Consider the following 22,492-nt stretch of genomic DNA (forward strand, 5'->3'; position numbering starts at 1 on the left):
TAAAGCACTAGTCTTGAGCAGGGACCTTTCATGCTCCCTGGCTCTGGATAGTTCTCAGAGGATGGAGGAAGGGGGCCCAGGCGATTTGCTCTGGGGACCCAAGGGCCCTCCCTAGAAGGGTCAAGCACAGGTCATGAGAAGGGGCCCATGAGTCTTCTGGTTGTGACAGGCAGCCCCAAATGGGCCGACGCAGCTCTGAGATTAACCAAGCCCTAGCTGACCGCTTGGCCCCTTGGTGCCCTCCTGAATGAAGCACCACAGGAGCTGGGAGGGGTTGCTGTCGGGCCTGCCATTTGTCTCTGCCTCTCAGCAGAGGGCCCTGTGGGCCTGGACTGTTGGTACAGACCCTCATTCTCCCCATGGTAGCCATGGCGGGGTGGAGGAGAAAAAGCAGAAAGGAGCTTTCAACTGAGAAGAGCGTGGCATTTGGGGGAAATGGTTCTGTGCCCCCTATTCTGAACAGGACTTAGCTGGTGGCTTTAGAAAACTGGCCAAGATGAGAGGCTGGGTAGTGGGCACTCAGCAGGGCAGGGGGAGCCTGTGAGTCCTGCATCCCTGTGGTGGGCCTGTTGGATGAGGGCCACAGCCTGACCTGCCAGGCTGTACTGAGGTTTCAGACCTTTAGCAAGCCATCGAGCAATCTCTCTGACTTGTGACAGTTGTGTTTTATTGGGTCTTGGCTACTTGACTATTGTATGTGGACTGCTAAAAATCTGCATATCTGAAGAAATGGGATACTGAAGGTGGCCAAGGTTCATGCCGTGTTTGGACTCTCCCTGGAGCCAGAGCACAACAGAGCCTGTGCCTGTGCGGTGACTGGGATCCTGCCCCTTGGGGTCGTGTCCCTCCCTGACCCTAGGCTTCCCAAGTGGCCTCTTCATGGCTGGCAGAGGCCAGGGTTGGCGGGGAGTGTATGGCTCAGGTCTTCCTCCTGGTGGGGGTTGCACCTCATGGTCCCGGGAGCATCCAGTTTTATGGATGGTGGTGAGTGGACCTGCTTTTTACAGCCTCTTCTTCGGGGGTAAGCAGTAATATGGAAAAGCCTATGTTTATTTAAAAGGAATTGTTATAAGGTCACAAGGAAGGTAAATTAGCCAAGATTCTCTAATCCCATAGCTAATCCACCAATAGAAAATAATGTTCCATGTACTTCCTGAAGAGAACTAGTCCTCATTAGAGGTGGGGGTGGGGGATGCAGAAACGCCAGAGAAATCCTATATCCCTGAGATAATGTGAAGCAGAAATGTGGACTGGAGGGCTCAAGGGACAAAAGCTCATTTTGTGATGTTGGCAGCAGGCTGCGGGATGATGAGGATTGGTTAAAAAGACAGTTGCTGAGACCAGGCAGCTTGGGGGGAATATCTTTAGAAGCTTGTTTTTCTGTGCATCAGCTGTGTGTGATCTGGACGAGTTAACCTATCAGACAGACATCAGCATGAGCGGGAATCTCCATTCCTTCCCCTTTAAAGTTCAGGCCTTGAAGCTTTCAGTCCCATCAGGTCGGGCGTGGGGGCGGGGGAGGGGGAGGAACTGGGCTGCTTCCTGGATTTCTGTCCTGCTTTGCACACCCTCACTTCCTGCTGAGGTCAGGAGGCTTCCTCCCTCCCCAGGCCAGCTGGCAGCAACCCTTCGGGCTCCAGCCTGTCTGCCCTCCTCTCCCTCCTCCACCGCTCCCTCAAGCCTCCCCAGATCCAAACCAAGCTGGGGGAATGTCCCTCACCAGCCAGGCAGGGTCATCCTCAGGTGCCCCGGGACCTGGACCTGCCTTCTCTGCATCCTCACAGCACTCAGGGTCTGGTGTGTGTCCATCCAGCAGTCAGTGTGCACCTCGTATGACATGCCCAGGGCTGTGCCTGGGAGCAGGAATAGACAGAAACTCTGTGCCTGTGAGGCTGGCACTCTGATGGCCATCAGCTGGCTGCTTGTGAGCGGGCATTCACACCTCTGACTCGAAGGCCCCTGGCCCACAGACCTTCAGGCGCCAGTCTCAGGCTGGGGCTGAGACGCAGACCTTTGGTGGTGGGAAGAGCTGGGCCCAGACCAGCAACCCTTCCCGAGGGAGATGGGCTAGCCCCTTCCACCCCAGCTCACCTCTGACATGTGGCTGCTGGCTGTCCAGGGTACCATTGAGTCAGGGCCCCGCATGTGTACACACGCACGTGTACCACCCCGAGAGCCGGAACTGGAGCTGCCAGGAGACGAGGCTGAGCCAGGCAGGCACTGGGCCCAGCAGCCCTGTGTTGTTTTGATAGCTCACAACACCCCACAGCAAAGAGATTCCCCTTTTATTGCATCTGTTTTACATCTTTAGAATCTGAGTGAAGTCAAAAGCATGCTACAGGAGAGATTAATTCCACATTTTTCCATCTTTGCAGTGAAACCCAAGGAAAGTTAGACATTGTGTGCAGCACAGTTGAGTCGGAGTTGCTGAGCCAATGGCTGCCCCTGAATGTTGCCCACAGCCTGACATGAGTGCCCCCGTGGCATGGCTGGGTGACTGTGCCCTCTCCCTGAGACTCAGGGTACATGGGACCCTCCCTTCCCCCCAGGAATCTGGTTCCTGTGTTGAGGGAAGGGGGCTGGGGTGACCCAGCCCCTCTAGGGAGACTGCCTGGAGGAGCCAGAATCGACCACAAGCCTGGAAGTGATTAAAAGGAACTTTCCGTCACAGGAGAACTTTAAGAAGCAGCCAGACCACCACGTGCCCTGATGGCTCAGACCCTGCGAGGCCTGTGGCCACAGGCCATCTTTGGGGCCTCATTCGGGCCCCTCCCCCACTAGCCCAGAGCTCAGCCAGGACCCCTGTGAGCCGGGGGGTGCCATGTTCCCTCGGTGAACCCCTGCCCAGAGCAAGTGCCATGTAATGTTAGCTATGATAAAGTGTTACGATGGCTCTACAAGATAAGGACTCTGAAGTCCAGGTCAGATAACTTGCCAGGACTACTCAGCAAGGTAGTGGTAAAGTTCAGGTTTGAACACAGGCTGTACAGCCTCGGTGCCTGTGCTCTCACTACCCAGGACAAAGCGGGAGGCCGGCGTTTCTAAGGCCCACAGCCGTGTCAGCACCATGACATGCTGAGAGAGGAGGAGGGCAGGGACCGGTGCTGGGGTGGGGACGCGGAGCACTTCTTAGGGGCGCAGGGCTGGAGTGGGGCTTTGAGCAGGCAGGGTGGGGCAGAGAGAGCAGTGGTGATGGGCAACACAGGCCTTGAGTGCCAGGCCCAGGAGCCTGGCCTTTTGTCCTGTGCTGTTGAACAGAAAAGGAATATAGCAGAAGTGGTGTGGAGGGCAGGAGGGTGGGGTGTTTCCGGGAAGCCAGGGCAAGAGGATGAGGACTGAGGAGTCATCTAGTCCTTCATCCATCCGTGAAGGGTCCTCCATCCACCCGGGGGGCCCACAGCACTGACTGCATGATGGGAGTCCTGGGGTCAGGCAAGGAGGCTCTTTGGGCAGAGTCCTGGCAACACTGCCGTGCACAGCCCCACACGGCCACAGAGGGGGCACCCTGTGGCAGCCCTTCCCGCGGCCTCCCCTGTCCGCTCAGCGCTCTGCGTGCTCCCTGTTGCCCCTGCCCTCCCCTCCCTCTCCCGGGTGTCGCCTCGGCCCTGCACGTTTCCCTTCTCTCAGCCTGGCCACCTTCCCACACTGCCGCAGATGTGTGCTTATGTGGCCCTCCTGCCCCCAGCCCTCTCAGCTTTCTTCCCTTCCAGACTGTGAGACCCCCCCATCTCCTGGTTTCCCATGAGACTGCCTTCCCAAGGCAGTTTGAGCTCCCCTCGCCATGAGGCAGTGCACTGGAGGGGACACGTGGCTGAATGTCAGCTCTCTTCTTCTGTCATCTGTGTGGGCTCAGCCACGGTGTCCACCTCTGAACCACCTGTCTCCCCTGCTCCAGGGAGACACAGGAGGGCCTTTCAACCATAGACACCAATACTACTCTCCACGGGGGGCCCCGAGCACCCTGGGGCTCTGCTCACAGCAGAGCATGGACGGGGAAGCGCCGTGGCTGCAGGTTGAGGGCTGCGGGAAGAAGGGCTGTTCCCGAGCTGGATGGCAGCGGGGAGGATGGTGGGGAGGCCTGGAGTGAGTCACCTGCGCACGGGCAGCTTTGTAAGGAACTCGCCTGATAGCTGAGGAAAATGTAGAGCGAACAGCTGGCTGATCGTCCTCATTCTTTCCCCTCCTTCAAGGTGGTGTTCACTGTCCGTCGTGGCAGCTTTGCCAGCAGCCCGCCCAGATAGGGCTGGTACTGCAGCCCCTCAGTGCCTGGAGCCCCTAGGAGCCAGCGTCTCGGTTACACCTGGGATGGGCCCTGCTGAGCGTGCGAGTGCATGATGATGTCAGGAGGGCTCGTAGTGTCCTGAGGCCCCTCTGGGCTTTGCAGAAGTTAGGGTTCTAGTAGTTTTCCTGCTGCATTTGCACACGGGGAGTGTGCAAGAGGTCGTCATTCAAGATGGTGGCCGTGGTGGCTCTGGACAGAGCGGCAGCTGCTGGAAGGGACCTGGCTTGGAGGGTGCAGCTAGGTCTGTGTTCTGAAGTGCCAGTTTATTCGGTCCTGCTTCACTGCCTGTTGTGAAACTAAGACAGCCATGATTAGTTCCCGAGTTGAGCCTCTTCCTCTTCTCCCAGGGTCCCCTCTGGATCCAGCACTTGGAAAATTGGCCACAGGAGCACCATTCTCCCTGGCTGGACCTGCTCGAATTTGAGTCTGGTGAGGCAGTGCCGGGGAGTGGAGGCTCCCTGACTCCTGTCCCTTTTTGGCTGAGGGCCCTGGGGTCCCTCCTCCACTTCCTTGTGGCCACTGCTCTTTTTTCCCTGTTTGGTGACTCCAAACCAACCACTCTGGCCTCCTGGCAGTGCCAAGAGAGTGCTGTGTTCCCTGCCTTGGGACCTTTGCCCCTGCTGCACCTGAAGCTTGGCCTGTCTTGTGCTGTCTCCTCACAGAGGCCTTGGGGCCTCCTGTCTGGGTTGGCACTCTCCTTCCCACGGGGGCTGGACTCCATGCGGAGCTCAGTCCCTGTGGGCCAGGTCAACACATTTCTTGCGTTCTCCCTAAATACAAAGTAAAAAGAGAGATGGGAAAAGAGGCTTAAAAAGGAGCCAGAAATGAGAGATGGGGGAAAGAGCTGAGGGAAAGTACAGGACAAGCTCACCTGAGAGGAAACCAGGCCAAGGAGGAAAAGGAGGTTGGCAGGGCTAAGGCCGCGCCATGCGGGTGTGGGGGCCTGGGGAGTGGGCAGTCTATGGGACAGGCAGGGGGAGCGTGTGTGCCTGAAAGGACTGCGCTGCTCCATGAGGCTGTGGGTAACTTGAACCTGTCCTGCTGTGTTCCACGGCTTCCCAAGGTGGAGAATTATTCTCCCAGGGAGCACTGATTCTCGCCTCCCCCGTATGATGCCCGCCAAATTCTTCCCTGGACCAGAGCAGAGCCCCTGGGAGTACGGCTGCCCAGCCCTTCACGGGCAGAGGCCCCACATACCTGCTTTGACTTCTCCCAGCGTCGCAGATGTCCGAGGCCCCGTGGCAGGAGTGAGGATGGAGGCTCCCCTTGGCCACCTCGGAGGCCAGAAGAGATACACACACCAGGTTCTGTCCCTGCAGTTTGTGTCCTAAGAGGGTGCAGACGCCTGGTGACTCAATGCCAGCAGAGAAAAGGCATCTGAGGCAGGAAGGTTTGGAACTGTGACGCTGTCAAAATGTCCCCCGTGTTGCGTTCCCTCCTGCTTGGAGTTCAGGGCCCCAGGTGCCAGACTTAGTACCGAGGAGTGGCATTTTGGTGCAGCTCCTTCGGGCGTCACTATAATTCATAAGGGACTAAAAATAAAAGCCTGTCTCTTTAAAAATTGGTTATTTTTACACCACACTCAGAAGACTTTCAGGGTGTTTCATAAAGCATCACAGTTCACTGTTGAACTGTGAGCGAGAGAAGCATCTCGCCTGTCAGTGTTGCCCTCAAAGGAGACAGGTCACAATGTCTTCTCCCCCCTCAGCAGGAAAATCAGGATTCAAAAGATTCAGCCTTGCTGAGTCTCTCCCAGGGGGTTTTCCTCAGAGGGTTCTGACCGGGTCATGCCAGGAACCCCACCCATTGGCCCCAGCTGGCCTCTCCCGTGCTCTTGGGTTTGGTCCCCAATGCCTCCAGCATCTTGCTTCCTGTGGGGTCCCTGGGTGGGGTGGTCCTTCAGTTGGCACCCACTGAGGGGCCAGGCTGCTTTCCAGGGGTTGTCAGTGGCATCGCTGACATGGTACTGCACCGGCTTCTGCTCTCCAGTACCACGGGCTGTGGTTCAGGACCCTCTTCCTCTCCTGTCTCCCGCCAGCCCCTCTACCCCCATTAATGAGGATCATCTCAGAAATGCAGAATAACCCTACTGCTGGCCCAGGCTTCTTCCACTACTGCCCTGTGCCTGCCTGGCCCTTTCGGAGGGGCCTCAGCCTGTGCCCGTTCTCACCCTGTGTTCTCGTCTCTCTCTCCCCATCTGACTCACCACCAGGCGGTGGTGGGTCATACCTCATGGCTCTGAGTCTGTCCATGTTCGCCCTTAGCCCACCCACTACCACCTCCAGACCAACCCACCACCATCCCCTCTCACTCTCGCCTCCTTCATACCTAATCACAGGCACTCCCAGACCATCACCATGGAGCAGCCGGAGGGGCCTCACCCGGCCTCAAGCCCCCAGCCCCTTCCTGCTGCTCTGAGGCTGAAACTGGGGCTGCCGGGTATGGCCTGCAGGGCCGACCCCATCTCCTACCTCCTCCCAGGCCCCTCTCCTGCCTCTTGCCTTCCCTTCCACCTCAGGGCCTTCCTGCCCCTCTCTCCTGGTGAGCTCCCCCTCGGTCTTAGCTTACTCACTTCCTAGGGCCACCTCCCCTGGTTCTGACCAGGCAGCACCCCGCAATCTCCCAGCACACACTGCAGTCCCAGCAGCTGCTTAGCACTGGCCTCCAACTCTCTGCACATCCTGTGGGGCCAACTGATCCTGTGCTCTGCGCCACTGTCACCCTGAACCTGGCAGGGGCCAGCACAGGGTGATGCCCCAGAGGATCTGAGTGAGTGAAGAAAGTGTCTCCGGCAAGGGTTGAAGAAAGTGTCTCCAGCAAACTTTTTCTTAACAGTCAATGTTCTAGGCTCAGTGGGCCATAGAGTTTGTCACAACTACTCACCCTGCCCTTGGAGCAGCCATGGACGAATGTAAGCACGTGGGCATGGCAGTAAAACCTTTTTTATAAAAACAGGCCGCAGACTGAGTGTGCCAGCCCTTGGTCTAGAGAAACAACAGAATTCATTCAACAGCAAACAGGAGTGTTTCTAAGGGAACGCTTTTCCTTAAGAGAAGGGCTGTGGCTTCCTGGAAATTGTTGGTAATAGCAGAAGAAGGTGTTTCTGAAACAAGCCCCCAGGTGATTCTCTGACAGGTGTGACTTTGAAAGTGAAACTTCTGGTTCCCCTATGGCTGTGACCCTGGGAGGCAGACGGTGTTGGGCAAAGAGTGATAAGTGTCCAGGCATGGAGTCCGAGTTCTGCTTCCTATTGCTCTGATTCAGGGAGGAAGGTGCTTCATTTAAAGTGGAACCCAAAAAAATAAATAAAGTGGAACCCAGTCTTGTGAGGGGTGGGGTGCCAGTGGCGACCTGGGCAAGTCCCACAGCTTGGTTGGGGTCTGACTGCTTGTCTTGTAGGGAGAGCACCCCAGTGAGAGCATCTAAAATAAGGGTGTTAGGGTTGCTTGTCATTGCATACATATTAAAAGGTTTTTGTCGATATATCCCTATATTATTGCCTCTTCATCAGAGAAGGCAATGGCACCCCACTCCAGTACACTTGCCTGGAAAATCCCATGGACAGAGGAGCCTGGTGGGCTGCAGTGCATGGGGTCGTGAAGAGTCAGACACGACTGAGTGACTTCACTTTCACTTTTCACTTTCATTGGAGGAGGAAATGGCAACCCACTCCAGTGTTCTTGCCTGGAGAATCCCAGGAATGGGGGAGCCTGGTGGGCTGCCGTCTGTGGGGTAGCATAGAGTCGGACACGACTGAAGCGACTTAGCAGCAGCAGCAGCATTGCCTTTTCATAGCTCAAAATTGTGACTGTCTTGATGATTCCAAACCTAAATGTTTGGCTAGATAAAGAGACTGCTTCGTGGGCATGGGAGGTGTTTGAGGCCTGGGAACTGCCTCAGAGAGTGGCCAGATGATGTGAGGACACTGCTGGGTGACCATCGGGGGTGTCCCTTCTAGCTGCTTTTGCTCATTTAATCCAGAGCCACCAGACCAAGTGGCCTGGACAGAAGGTGGCTGCCATTGGGTGAGAAGAGAGATCCATGGCTATGTCCTCAGGTAGCTTGAGCTTGGGCACAGGGCGGGGGACAATCAAGACTGCTGGGGCCCAGGGCCAGTAGTCCTCAGGCACTGCCACAGTGAGCCAGGGGAAGAGGAGTAGGCCAGGCCTGTCCTTACACATGGGTGGGGACAAAGCAAACGTGCGCAGCTCATGGCACATTAGCCCTCACTCTGAAGCCAGGCCACCAGGGTTCACACTCCAGGTTTGTCATTTGTATGCTGTGTGACTTTCAGCAGGTTAATATCACTGTGCCTTGGTTTCCTCTTTGGAAAAAAAATGGGATGATAAATGCTCCCGCCCTGAGGGGTCATACTGGAGTGCTTGGAACATTGTGAGTGCTCCATGTCAGCTGCCAAGAACAGCCCTTGGAGCTGTATGTGTCAGGAATTAAGATGGGGCTTCCCTGGTGGCTCAGTGGTAAAGAATCTGCCTGCCAATGCAGGGGAATACGTGTTCAATCCCTGGTCCAGGAAGATCCCACATGCAGCCAAGCAGCTGAGCCCATGTGCCTGCAAGCCATAGAGCCTATTTCTGCAACAGGAGAAGCCACTGCAGTGAGACACTAACGCACAGCAACTAGAGAGTAGCCCGCACAGCAACAAAGAGCAAGCTCAGCAAAGAGAGTCAGGACTCCCCCACCCCCACCCCAGGCGCAGTCCTGGGTCTTCCCTCAGGTCTGGGCTTTGGGGGCCTTGTGTCTGGATGGCACAGGGCCAAGGAGAGTGTATGAAGCTGCCTGGTTTCTCCAAGGTCAACAGACAGGAGGGCCCTCTCTGTGGAAGAATTTGGACCCCAGAGTCCCGGCTGATGACTGTCTTTTTTTTTTTTATATATTCATTTATATTAATTTGGCTGTTAGTTACTGCATGCAGGATCTTTTCGTTATGGCATGCTAACTCTTAGTTGCAGCATGTGGGATCTAATCCCTGACCAGGGATCAAACCAGGCCCCCTGCACTGGGAGCGCAGTCTTAGCCATTGAATCACCAATTCAATGATGGCTGTCTTTCCCAGACACTTTGCCCAGACCAGTCTGCCCAGGAGCCAGAACCCTTGACTCCTTGGCCCCTTCTCCAGTTTTCCTTGGCCCTCCTTAAAATTAAGTTGCTAATCCTGTGGCACCACGTCCGGCTAGGCCATTTCCTTCTTTGGGACCTGCCACAACACCCGACTTCCATCCCCTTGGGGACTTTGTGAGAGGTTGGGACCAGATCATTCACCCTTGAATAAGAGGAAAGTGAGGTGACTGGTCTGGGAGCATGGACTCAGAGGGACTGCAGAGGTGTTTGTCTTTCCAGTGCTTCTCCTCACCTTCCAGGGCAGGTTGGCCTTGTCTCCAGGCCCAGGGAGTATGGGCACCAGGTGGCAGGAGGAAAGGTCCCAGGGCTGGACCAGGGCATGAGGTGGGGTAAGCCGCGAGCAGCCTGCTTGGCGTGGCCCCAGGCGCGCAGGGCTGAAGGCAGGGCTCTGCCCTGGATGCCGAGGCAGCACGTGTTCATGGAGGCAAGCTGAGCCCACAGGTAAAGGTCACAGTGCAAACATGGCACAGGACATGGCCCAGAATCTTATCTGTCCCTGTGAGAGATACTGCTGCCTCCTCACAGGGACCCCAGCAGCCGGAGAGCGCACTGGAGGCCTAGCCGCTCCCTGCAGGTGGCCTGCCTGGCCTCTTGACTGCGTGTACTGCCAGCCCTGCGCATGTCTGACCTCTGCTACTTGGCTGCCCCATCGGAGCCTTTCCACCACTGGGGAAGCCCTCTCTCTGGTGGAAGGAAGGTGCGTCAGCAAATCAGAAATCAGGGCTTCCGGGCTTCACGTTATCAGAGGGGATAACCGTTTCCCATGAAAATGAGGTCCCATGCTCTAGTGGGATAGGATTATTAAGACAGATTTGTGAAGCAGAGACTGTTCTAATGTACAGAATTCCAAAGCTGTGCTTCTCTCACAGGCCCATTCCTCCAGCTCAGAAGGGGTTTGGTGGGAATCCTACATGACTGGGAAGAGCCTGGTGGACTTGATCAGCGCCTGGTGGCTGTCAGCCAGCATCTTGGCAGATTAGGCTGGGCACACCAGGAATGGGGGTGGAGACCAAACAGATGATGTGGCTCTTCCAGAACCTTGCCTGGGGGAAGGGGAGAAGCTGCAGAGTTGAGAGGGGTGGGCTTTTTTTTTTTCAGCCCATTTGTCTATAACATGGTATGAAACACCCCCTCAGGTGTTTATAGCTCCCAAAGGAAGGACCTCCCAACACCTTCCATTTGTGGCTTGAGGTGAAACAGATAATGCTTTTTTGTTCAAAGAAGTTTAACATCATCAAATTTAATGACCATATTTCTACTGAGCTTGAGTAACCCCCGCCCGCCATGGAACACTCTACTTAGCCCCATGAAATGCGTGGCACCCCTGGTATTGACATTGGCCCAAAACCCACTGCCTCCACATTTGGAAATCCAGTCCCTATGGAAAAAAAATTTCTTTTAAGTATGTGTGTTTTGGGGGGCAGTGCTGGCCAAAAGAGGACAAGCTGGCTGGCTCCCCCACTGGGGCCTGGAGTCCAGGACCATCGGAAAAAGTCTGGATGAGGAATGATTCTGGAGCTTGGCTCAGTGTGGGTTTTGCAGCAGCCAGTGGAAACTTCCAGGAATGCTGCTCTGGGCCAGCCGGGGGCTATTTCCGCTCCCACTTTTACGAGCCGCAGACCCCCTCCATGGCTGGCCGGCCAGTAGAGAGGAATGTGATCGTCTCTTTCAGCTCAGCTCTGCCTCTTCAGGGTGCCAGTTCGTATTCCACAGGCAGCAGATTTTCAGGCTCTGTCCTGTGCCCCGGGGCTCAGAGCCCCTGCAGCCCAGCCAGCTTGTTTAGAAGGGGCCAGCCGCCAGGAGGAGCAGCCTCCATGAGGCTGATATCCGTGTGGGATGCTGCGAGAATTTATAGCAGCCTTAGAGGGGAAACTCCCTCCCCAAATGTTTCAGTGTTTTATTAAATATGTGAGAGGAAAGTTTCCTTTCTACTGGACCAAGGCCCAGAGCCTCTATGGAGCCCCAGGGAAGGTGGCAAAACCTCTTGGGAAAGCCCACAAATGGGTAAAGTTAAGAGAAAGTCTTGTTTCTTAATCTGAGCCCTTTCTAATGCCTGTAGGCTACACGGCAAGGAACCAAGCCTGCTTCATTTCCAGTGGACTCGCCCAGGGCCTGTGTGGGCCTGGACACTCCTGCCCCTCTCCAACGCTCTGTCCAAAGGCAAAGGAGGGGGCAGGTTTTGCAGCCTTGTCTGGAGGCCAGGTCGGCAGACCAGCCATCATGCCGGGTGTGCAGGAGAGGCCAGAGAGTCAGTCTCTGCCCCCCAGAGGCCAACATGACGAGCATCGTCACCGTGGCCAGCATGTGCCAGGCTGACACGTACTGGGCACCATGCTGTCACCTCACAGTCTCCAGGACTGCTGTGAGCTTGCCATTATCGTTCCTATCATAGCGGAGAAAATGGACTCAGGAATACTGCTCAGAAACAGCGGTCCCCAGTGGACTCGGACAGGCTGTGGCCCTCCTGGGCTCAGGGCTCTCACCTCCAAGCCTGGGAAGTCCCTCCAGCTGTGAAGATAAAAGGCCTGGGCGGGACCCAGGTGGAGGCTCTTCGTTTGTGGGTGCAGTGTCCTCATCTTCAGAATGGAGATGGTTGATGGTCTCTGGTTGGCTGGTCTCTGAAAGGACAGAGCCCGGCCCAGATGAGCAAGTGCTGCTGCTCTATAACTCAGTCTAAATGTCAGACCACGAGGCCTGCTGTCCCTCACTGTGCCCTTCCGCTGCCCACAAACAGCACAGAACCACCTTCCCCAACCAGCAGGAGAAGGCATGGAGACCCAGGGACAGGGCACCAAGCAGGAGCCTGGGTGGGAAAAGATGGCATTTGTTCCGGGGCAGCTGAGCAGGCCTGGCTGAGGGCAGCCCAGGGGCCCCTCCATCCTGAGCCTGACCATTTATTTTGCAGACAGTCTCCATCTTGGAGCAGCGGCTGACACTGACAGAAGACAAGCTGAAGCAGTGTCTGGAGAACCAGCAGCTAATCATGCAGAGAACAACACCGTGATCAGGGGAACGAGAATCAAGAGCTTGGTCGATTTGGGGGGTGGCAGGTCGGGGATTTGTACTGGACACTTGGGTAAATAAATAAGATTCAGCCCTGGGAACCATATCCCCCAGAGCCCCAGGGGTTGTGCGCCTATGCCCTCCACCCAACTGTCTGCACCCAGAGACTCCACCTGCTGATGGGAGGCCCCCATAGGCCAGGCCCACGTATGCACAGATGATATACCTAGTTTACTGTGAAGGAGCCACTTCACATTAATGTTTGTTACCTTGGAGTCTTAAGGAGCCCTAAGATGGAGCTCTCCTCTGGAGGCGAGAGCCCCACGCCACCCTGCTTTTCACTCATCCCTTACTGACCTTCCTGCCACGTGCCTGGCTTTGTCCTCTATCCCAGAGTAGAGGTGGACCACTTGTTGGATGAGCCAATAGTTTCCTTTAAATCTGACAAAAGGCCCAAAGCGGGCCCGTCTGTCCGATTTATCCAGGAACAAGCCCTCTGGAGGGGATGGTGGCTTCGCAGGGGCCTTGATTTCTGTCCCACGTTTACTGGGGCCTGGTGGCTTCTTCCTCTGCATCCACGAGGGCAAAGGAACCTGAACATTAAAATGAACTTGATGGACTCGTCACTGGAATGGCTTGTTCTGAGTGAGACCTAATCAGTGCCTCCATCCCCAGCGTCCATAAGGGAGAACAAAATGACATCTGGGAGGGCCCCGCCAGCATCACCTCCAGAGCCCTGCACACCTTGCTTGCCACTGTTCGGGGTCTTTAGGAGCAAGGACAGCCAGAGTTCCCTCTGGCTGGCGCAGCCGGCTGCTTCAGCTGGGACCTGGAGGCTTCAGGCACCTGCTTGTCCCCTTGCTCACGAGGGTTCCGTGGGCTGCTTCCCTGCATCTGTGCAGGAAAGCCAGGCAAGTGTTCTCCATATGTCTGGGTGTCATCCATATCTCTGCATTCAGCCTCTTGGGGCCCAGCCAGCCAGGGAGGTATTTACCCTCCAACATACCTGCCCTGCCCAGGGGCCTAGAGGAGCGGGCGGTGTTAAGAGTCCCAGGAATTGTCAGTACCAGGCGGCTAGTGAAGTTCCCAGCCTATGCAGGTTCCACATGGGAGCAGAGGCTGAATGCCTCAGAGTTGAGGCTGACAAGAGGCAGCCTGTGTTGAGTCCTGGTGAACGACGAGCCTGGGGGAGCTGCTCTGCCACCTGGGTGGGGAGAGAGCTTCAGTCTGGAGTCAGGCCTCAGGCTCTGCCTTTGGTTGAGCTGTGTAGCCCCAACATGGTGATGTAGCCTCTGAGCCTCAGGGTCTTGTGTCAGGTAGCAGTGGTGGCCACCCTACCAGGTAGGCACTCAACAGAGGCCCGTGGCTCCCTGGCCCACCTGTCCCTCTAGGAGGATGGAGCTTGCTAGATGGGCAAGAGGCTGACGACTCAGGACGGTTCAGAGCCCCCGGAAGCTGCTGCAGTTCTCCACATGGCCCTGCTAGTATGTAGAAGAGCCCAGAAGTCTTGCTGGTCTAAACTGTCAGGTAAGCTCCTCAGCTGCCTCGGGAGGTCATGGCTCCCAGTCTCTGAAGGCTTTTTTTCTTTAAGGAGATATGGTTTATCTATCTATTTAATATTTATTTGGCTGTGCCCGGTCTTAGTTGCGGCATGTGGGATCTTCCGTTGCGGTATTCAAACTTTCAGTTGCATCACGTGGGGATCTAGTTTCCCAACTAGGGGTTGAACTGGGCCTCCTACACTGGGAGCATGGAGTCTTGGCCACTGGGGAGGTTTCCCTGGAGGCCTTTAGGGAAAGTCCGAGTGGCCCCAAGTCAGCTTGCTCAGAGGGGACATAGCTTGTGGGGCCAGGCTTGTCTGTCCCTCCCAGGCTGGCTGCCCTGCCTCTGATGAGACATGGGCGGCCTTGTTGTGGTCAATTGAGCTGGAGCTCCCAGGTGTTGGGGCTGTGGCGATTTGAGCAGCCAGTCCAGGCGAAGTCCTCTCCAGAGACCCAGGGTGGCCCTTGCTAGAGACAGCAGGACAGGAGCCGGGTCTCCAAGGCATTGTGTCCAGCTCTGCTCGCATACCAGGCAGGGTTGCCACCCATCACGCCTTCCTTTTATACCAGGATCGAGTTTTTAATTTTTCTCTGAAATCTCCCTTCCTCAGTGAGAAAAAAATGGGTTTGAGAGTCTGCTAAGGACTTGGGAAATGGCCTGGGAGGCTGTAGTGTGGTATTTTCCCAACAACCATTATCAGATGTAAACAGTCTAGAGAGGGTTGCTTACCCCCCAACCCCCAACAGCACACAGCTTGTCTGGTGGCACAGTATCGGCGTGACCTGGGCTTCCCCAGAAGGAGGGGGACAGAGCTGTGCCCACGGGCCGTCTGGGAGGGCTTTGCACGAGGGGTTGGACCAGGGCCGCCTGAGGGGTTTCCTGCCACACTCGCCTGCCTTGATGGAGTCACCGGCCAGGCCAGGCACAGGGGAGAAGGATGGTTCTTGGAGAGCTGTCTTTGTCTTTGAAACATCACAGAGACCTGCCGCCTCCAAGCCTGGGGGTCAGTGTGAGTGACCAGGCTGAGGCAGAGTGCGGGGCTCAACCAGGCAGTGCTGGGTGGGCTGGGGGCTGACGGGTCTGGCTATGGGGGTTCTCACAAGCGGTTGGCGGCGGGGAACGTGAGGTGACTTGGCCTGGTTGGGGGCCCCGTGACGGCCTTTCTTGTGACCTCCCCAAATGATACTCCCTGCTAGCCCACCCCAGCAGCTCCCCTGTGGCTGGGGCTCTTAGCAGTCCCCCAGCCATGCCGCCAAGCTCAGAAGCAGCCCTCTAGAAATGTAAATGCCTCAGCTTAGCTGTCATCTCTCCTAATTTTGGATTTTGGTAACTGAGATTCCAGAAAACCAAACTGCAGCAGGGGGCGGGGTTTGGCTAGGAAGATGTTTTTAGGCCAGGGGGCTTTTGTTAGGAAGTACGTCTTCATGGCAGATCCCAACCCCATATCCCCATCCCTTCATGCTCTAATTTTCCTACCATGCGGAATAAAAGAAGTATCTCTGACTTAAGTTGCAGCCCCCTACCTATCCTTTGCCAGATTCCGGGAATGGATCTGTACTTCCTGCCAGAGAAAGAGAGAGGCAGGGCAGAGAGGCTCCAAACCAAGCCAGAAAGCAGCAGCAGAGTCCAGCCCCTGCCTGTGGCAAGCCCACCACCTTTCACTCCTGAGGCACCACTCCCAGGAGCCCAGACAGGCTAAGTGTTGATGGGTCCCCGCAGACCTGTGTCCCTCCAGAGACTTGAGGGGCATGAGCCAGCCTGTCCTGGAGACTCTGCCATCCTCACATCCACAAGCAACCTTGTCCCTGGTCTCCTGATCTCCACAGGGGTGTGCTGCTTGAGAGCAGGCAGGCAAGGGCGCCTGATCCACCGCCACAGTCGGCTCTGCCCCTGCTAGCTCCGTGACCTTAGGTTCAGTAACCTTGTAGAGACGGTTTGTGAGCTAGTTCCTAATGCTTCGGGCACAAAAGGTGCCCAGAGCGAGTGTGCTCAGTGTATGACTGGAGAGAGACTTCTGGCGGCTTGGGCCCCTTTCCCAGAACTTGGCTTGTGTCCAGGAGGACACAGTCTGATGGTCCCAGAGTTGTGTTGGCTCTGAAGTTCTCCGTGGCCAGAGTTCTGGTCTCTTGACCCCATGACCGCTGCCATGGGCATCCCCAGTGGTGGTGAGGGAGCTGGGCTGGCAGACAGCCTCCCCCAACCCCGACCCGAGAAGGCAGGCCCTCCAAGGCCGCCACTAGGGCCAGCGCAGGCTTGGGGTGGGCGTTTGTGATTATTGCCGGGAATCCCGGAAACCCAGCCCGCTGAGCAGGCGCTAGGGTGGTGAGTCACACTGTCCCGGCTCCTTGTCGTTAATCTCGTCTTCCTAAATGATCCGCTCAAGATGAGCCCCTGATGGTTCCAGCCTTCATGGGTGTGTGGTCATTTAAGGGGCACAGACATCAGCCCCAGAGTTTTCTCTAAGCATCCCCTCCACCCTGCCCTGTTCCAGGCTGCCAAGGAGGGAACCACGTTGCCAAGGCAGCAGTGGCAGACTGAAGGCCCGAGCTCACTTCCTGTGAGCGTCACCACCCTGACACCAGGCCTTGTCCCGTTGTTGGGTGGGCTCCAGCCCACCCCAGCTGTCACCCTAGCACCCTGGGCTCCCTCTCAGTCACTCTGGGGAAGTCTCTCTAGAGGCCCAGCACATGGGGCCCTCACATCCAGGTTCGAGGATGAGACTGGAGCCAGGCCAGACAGCCTGGGGTGAAGCCATTAGGAAGCTTTCTGTGCCAGCCCCTCCTCCGGCTGGGAGCTGCTGTGTGGAAACACTCTCCCAAGAACCTATTTATAGGGCAAGGCTGAGCATGGTTTCACTTCAGGTGAGGCCACCTTGAACCCCCTCTGCCTGGGCTTGCTGCTGTGACAGGAACCTTGACCCCTGCCCCCAAGTCTCTCCTACCACCCATGAGAAACCTGTGCACTGCTAGATGAGGGCCCTGGACAGGAGCAGAAGTCCTATCCTCCTGCAGCTTCCGTTTCTCAGTCCAAAGCTGCTCTTGCAGGCACGAATACTTGCTTCTGAAAGTGGGACCTTGACTCTCTCTCTGGTGCTCAGTGGGCAGAGGCCTGGCCTGTAGGAGCCAGTGGGGTCGTGGTGTCACTCAGCCGCGCACACTGACGTCAGCTCCTGGCCTCTGGCCTCAGCTCTGGAGTGGAGACCGACTGCGGAGCCGTGGCCGTCCCCAGGCACCTGGGGCCCACGTTCACCCAGTCCATCTTGTTCTCCTGGTCTCAGGCCTGGCCGAGGGCACCAGTGCCCTGCAGATGCTCTGCTCATCTGGCCTCTCCTCCAGACCTCTGCCCTGCCCCTGCCTTTGCCCAGCTAGGCTCCGCCCAGTGACGCGCCTTGACCTGGCAGGTCTCTGGAACCAGCCAGCTCCCCCAGAAGCTCCTGTGATGCCCCACCCACCTCTGCTCTGACCCCTCAAACTGACCCCAGCCAGAGTCACCCAAGGACATACCCTCACGCCCAAGGTGGGGCTGGGAGCACTGATTGCGTTCAGCAGGGCCAGCACCCACCCCCACCCTCAGCTCAGCCCCCACAATTGTTCTCCATGACAGCTGCTCCTGGATTGGCTCTCCTAGAAGCCTCTGGGACTTGGAGCAGGAGAAGCAACGTAATTAGTCTTCCCGGACCCTCCAGGCAGCAGCTCACATGTGCCTGTTAACTAGAAACACAAAGTACTTCCTGTTGCAGAGGCCTGGGCTGGCCCGAGTCGGGGCTGCTGAGTGGGGCTTCTTGGCCCCAACTGTGAAGTTAGCCTTTGCTCCCAGGGTGGCCTTGGTCCCGAGGTTGGGTCCAGTTCGCCCTCAGCTGGGGTGTGCTTAGGAATAGGGCTGTTTGTGAGGTTCCCACAAGGATGCCCATGCCCTTTGAAACATATCCCAAAGTCTCCTTTTTTTTCCAGTTCTAATATTTTCTTAATGAAGTATAGTTGATTTATAATATTTCTGCTGTATAGCAAAGTGATTCAGTTATATATATTCTTTTTTTCCATTGTGGTTTATGAAGGGATAGTGAATATAATTCTGTGTGCTACAGTAAGACCTTGTTGTGTATCCATTTTATATATAAAAGCTTATATCTGCTAGCCCCAGCCTCCCACTCCAGTTCTCCCCAGCCCCTTTCCCCTTGGCAGCCACCGCTTGCTTCTGTATGTCCGTGGTTCTGTTTGATAGATGGGTTCATTTGTGTCGCGTTGTAGATTCCACACAGAAGTGACATCAGGTGGTATTTGTCTTTCTCTGACTTATTCACACAGTATGATAATCTCTAGTTGCGTCCAGTTGCTGCACACAGCATCCTTTCATTTTTTCTCCAGTGCTTATTTACTTGGCTGCACCGCGTTTTCCTGTGGCATGCAGGGTCTTCTGGTTGCAGCATGCAGGATCTGGTTCTCCAACCAGGGATCGAACCCAGCCAGGCCCCCTGCATTGGGAACACAGGGTGTCAGCTGTTGGACCAGCAAGGAAGTCCCTCGTTCTTTTCTATGGCGGAGTAGTAGCCCCGTGTGTGTGCACCACGTCTCTGCCCATTCATCTGCTGATGAACATTTAGGCTGTTTCCACGTCCTGGCTATTGTAAACAGTGCTGCTGTGAACACAGGTGGTGGTGGGGTTTGTTCAGTTGCTGAGTCATGTCCAACTCTGCGCAACCCCATGGACTGTAGCTGCCAGGCCCCTCTGTCCATGGAATTCTCCAGGCAAGAATACTGGAGTAGGTTGCCATTTCCTTCTCCAGGGGATCTTCCCGACCCAGGGATCGAACCTGCATTTCCTGCACTGCAGGTGGATTCTGTACCACTGAGCCACCGGGGAAGCCGAAACATAGGTTTGCATGTATCTTTTTGAATTACCAGTTTTTTCTGGATATAGGCCCAGAGAGGGATTGCTGGATCATATGGTAATTCTTAGTTTTCTGAGGAACCTTCATACTGTTCCATAATGGCTACGCATTCCCACCAACAGTGTAGGCGGATTTCCTTGTCTCCACACTCTCTCCAGCATTTACTGTTCTTAGACTTTTTGATGATGGCCATTCTGACTGCTGTGAGGTGATATCTCATTGTGGTTTTGATTTGCGTTTCTCTAATAATCAGCGATATTGAACATCTTTTCATGTGTCTGTTGGCCATCTATATTTCTTCCCAGGGTCTTCTGTTGGGTTAACTGCCTCTGGTTTAGGGGAACCTCAGCTCTGGCGGCCCCTCTTGAGGGGCCAGGGCTTAGTCTGAGGCAGGTTAGGTGAGAGTCTGCCCAGCACTTGGAGCAGGCGCCCCTGAGCAGCCAGACCTGCTGCGATGAGGCTTGCTCCTTTCCTGCCTGGCCTGCTTCTGCCATTGGCCCACTCCATCTGTTCTCAGCATAGCAGCCAGAGTCAGCCAAGCCCTAAGATTAAAAAATAATAAATAATAAAAATAAAACTTGTAAGCTAGCTCATGCCAGCCCTGCTGAACCCCTTCCAGCAGTTCCCCAGCCTCCTTTAAGTACAGGCCACAATGCTCACCGCAGCCAGGAGGCCCTACTCAAGCTTGCCTGTTGCCCGACCCTCATCTCCTACCCCCTCCAGCCACCCCTCAGGCTGCTCCAGGCACACCAGCCTCCTTAGTGTTCCTCGGACACACCAGGAACATTCCAGCCCCTGGGCTTTTGCACCTGCTCTTCTGCCAGGCATGCTTTGACTCTCTGCCTTGCTCTGCCCATCTACAACATGGGTAAGAACAGTAGAGGCCTGTAGGGGTGCTGGAAAGATATGCTGAGACTATTCACACAAGGCTGTAAGAACAGGCTTTGTCCCAGCAGGGCTCCAGTGTGTGGCCTGGGGAGGTGGCTGTAAGTGGGAGCTAAAGGGCAGGGCCCCCATTATCCACTCCTGTGGGCTAGCTAGCTGGCTACAAGACCTGCTGCAGGCCTGGCCCTGGTTGCTGCTGCTGCTGCTGCTAAGTCGCTTCAGTCGTGTCCAACTCTGTGTGACCCCATAGATGGCAGCCCACCAGGCTCCCCCGTCCCTGGGATTCTCCAGGCAAGAACACTGGAGTAGGTTGCCATGTCCTTCTCCAATGCACGAAAGTGAAAAGTGAAAGTGAAGTTGCTCAGTCGTGTCCAACTCCTAGTGACCTCATGGACTGCAGCCTACCAGGCTCCTCCATCCATGGGATTTTCCAGGCAAGAGTACTGGAGTGGGATGCCACTGCCTTCTCCCCGGCCCTGGTTGGCCCGCTGGAAACCTGGGGTTCAACCAGTGCTCCTGGGAGGGAGACCCACTGTACCCCGTGAGGCCCTCCCGTCTGCTCCCTAACCACCATGGGTCTATCTCATTAGACACCCCACTCCACATGCCAACATGGATCCTACAGAGCCTTTTCCTATGAGGCTTCTAGCCACCAGGCCAATCTGAGTGTCCAGGCATGGCTCCCACTGGACAGGGAGGGCAGGAGGAGCAGCCAACCCACATGCCAGATCTCCTTGCCCACCCCTGAACCTAGAGGACAGAGCTGACAGGTCAGTGGCCTCGCTGCACCCAGGGCTCTCCAGTGGCGTCAGGGTAGCTGGGCTGGATCTGAATGAGCATCTTGCTGCTGGCTGGCTGTAGAGAGGCCTCCTCACGCCCCCATGAGCCCTGCCACCTACCTGGTTCTATCCTGCTTTTAATGGCTCAGAACCCCAGTCCAGAGGGTCAGGGATTTGGGGCTTTTTCTGCCTGAAGGAGAGAAGTGGGCCCTCTAAGGGGTCTCCCCTGCCGCTGCCACCCTTCCCCACTCCACCCCTGCAGCCTGCTGGCCTGGGCCCTCCTGCGGAGCTGGGAGCCTGGCAGTCACCTTGTGCGGGGAGGGCAGCAGGACTTGTGAGGATAGTCTTCCCTCCTCTGGCCTCCACTCTCCCTCCCTGTCCTCCTCCTCCAAACACATGGTTCCAATCCCCTCTCAGGCCCCTCTCCCCCTCCTCAGCCCCTTCCCATTTCCTCTCAGAGGCCCTCACTTGCATGTGGAACTCATTAGAAGCCCCTCAGGGCTGGTAACACAACTCTTGGGGAGGGGGCCTTGTCCACAGCCCCCATGCTGAGAGGAGCAGCCTCCCTGTGCAGCCTTGAGCTGGAAACCACAGGAGCTGCACTGGTTGGGGGAAGTGTGGCCAGGCATCCGGCTCAGCTCTGTCCAGCACCCATTTAATCATCCTGGCCTCCCCAGGAGCTGGGATGACTTCCGGTCCCACTGCGGCATTGGATCTGCTGGTGAAAAGCAGGCCTCAGAGCACCTGGGGCAGATCACAGGGAGAACGTGGGGTTTTGAGCAGCTCTTGATGACCCTCAGCCTCTCATCTGAAGACAGGAAGGGAAGTGCAGGGAAGAGAACGTGGTCTGAGCAGCCGCTGGGCAACATAAAGCCATTTTCTCTTCTGAAGGACAGGCTGAGGGCAGTGCCGTGGGCTGGGAGTGAAGGTTACACAAAAAAACGGATGCTGTGGTCCCTGGAGTCTGGCAAATGCCAGATTCGGCCAAAATTAAGCCTGCTGTGTCCCTGCAGGACTTCTCAGAGCCTTTAACACACCCTGATGCTCTGCAGCCAGGGCCAGAGTTCAGAGTGTTTCTCAGACATCTGACCGCGTGAGCCTCTTTCTCCAAGTACGCTTGTTGAGACTAGCATTCTGTGACTCCCGCTTTGGACAGCTCTATAGGCAGAGCCCTGAGGAGGCAGGAGGTATGGGTCAAAGCCCCCCTGCTAGGAAAGGCTCCCCGAGGGTCAGAACAGGGGCTGCTGTCTGCCAAGACTGAGCAAAGGGCAGGAACTGAGTGGCAGTCACAGCTAAGGAAGGGTGTGCGGGGGGCCAGTGTGGCTGAGACTTGGAGGGAGGGCCAGGCGTGATGCCCAGTCCCTCCCTGCCCTTCCCTATGGGAGCTTGGTGGGCAGCTGTGGGCACCAAGGCATGAGGCTGGGGACAGGGCCTTCCCCATCCCACATCAGCCTCAGCTCAGGCAGCCACCCACTCCAGGTTCAGAAGAGTTGCTGTCTCCTCTGTCACCCTTCCTGTTGGAGCCACAGCCTCTCTGCCCAGAGTCCATGTTGCCCACACTCCACAGTACAGCTGCATACCAGCCCCAGTCCCAAGCCTCTGCTCCAGGAGCCCTTCCCACAGGGGGCGCCACCCGCCCCCAGGGCCCTCTCCCCACTGTCCAGGCACAAGAGGGCTGAGCCAGGGAAACGTGCTCAGCCCTGGGCTGGACCCTTCCCAAGCGCTTCTCCTCCTGCCTTGCGTGGTGTTCTGTATGTGCCCCAGTGTACAAAGGAGGAAACAGGCCTGGAGTGGGGAGGCGGCTGGTGGAGTCAGCAGTACAGCCAGGCCCCTTGGTCAGGCTGCCAGTCTCCACTCCTCCCATTCCTGCTGCCCTCCATGCATGGGGCCGGTTGGGAGCACCTTAGGCCAAAGAAGTCCTTCCCTCTGATAATCCAGGGTAGAACCCACCTGGCTGTCCCGCATCCCTGAGAG

At 56.4% G+C, this 22,492-nt stretch overlaps 1 protein-coding gene across 9 annotated transcripts in view; it reads left to right on the forward strand.

Annotated features, from left to right (window-relative positions):
* POC1A (POC1 centriolar protein A) overlaps nucleotides 1-13,047 on the forward strand; it is a 101,148-nt gene extending 88,101 nt beyond the window's left edge. For 7 of the 9 annotated variants that reach the window (XM_010851756.1, XM_010851757.1, XM_010851754.1 and 4 more), the window contains one exon: nucleotides 4,630-6,758. In XM_010851756.1, the coding sequence (XP_010850058.1) occupies nucleotides 4,630-5,067 (438 nt within the window). In that variant the 3' untranslated portion in view covers nucleotides 5,068-6,758. Of the gene's footprint in view, nucleotides 1-4,629; nucleotides 6,759-12,326 lie in introns of those variants that run through there. The other 2 variants (XM_010851761.1, XM_010851762.1) reach the window with 1 other exon arrangement.
* The last annotated feature ends 9,445 nt before the right edge of the window (nucleotides 13,048-22,492 follow it).

This window comes from Bison bison, unplaced genomic scaffold, assembly GCF_000754665.1.
Source record: "Bison bison bison isolate TAMUID 2011002044 unplaced genomic scaffold, Bison_UMD1.0 scf7180017864304, whole genome shotgun sequence".
NCBI classification, from domain to species: Eukaryota; Metazoa; Chordata; class Mammalia; order Artiodactyla; family Bovidae; genus Bison; species Bison bison.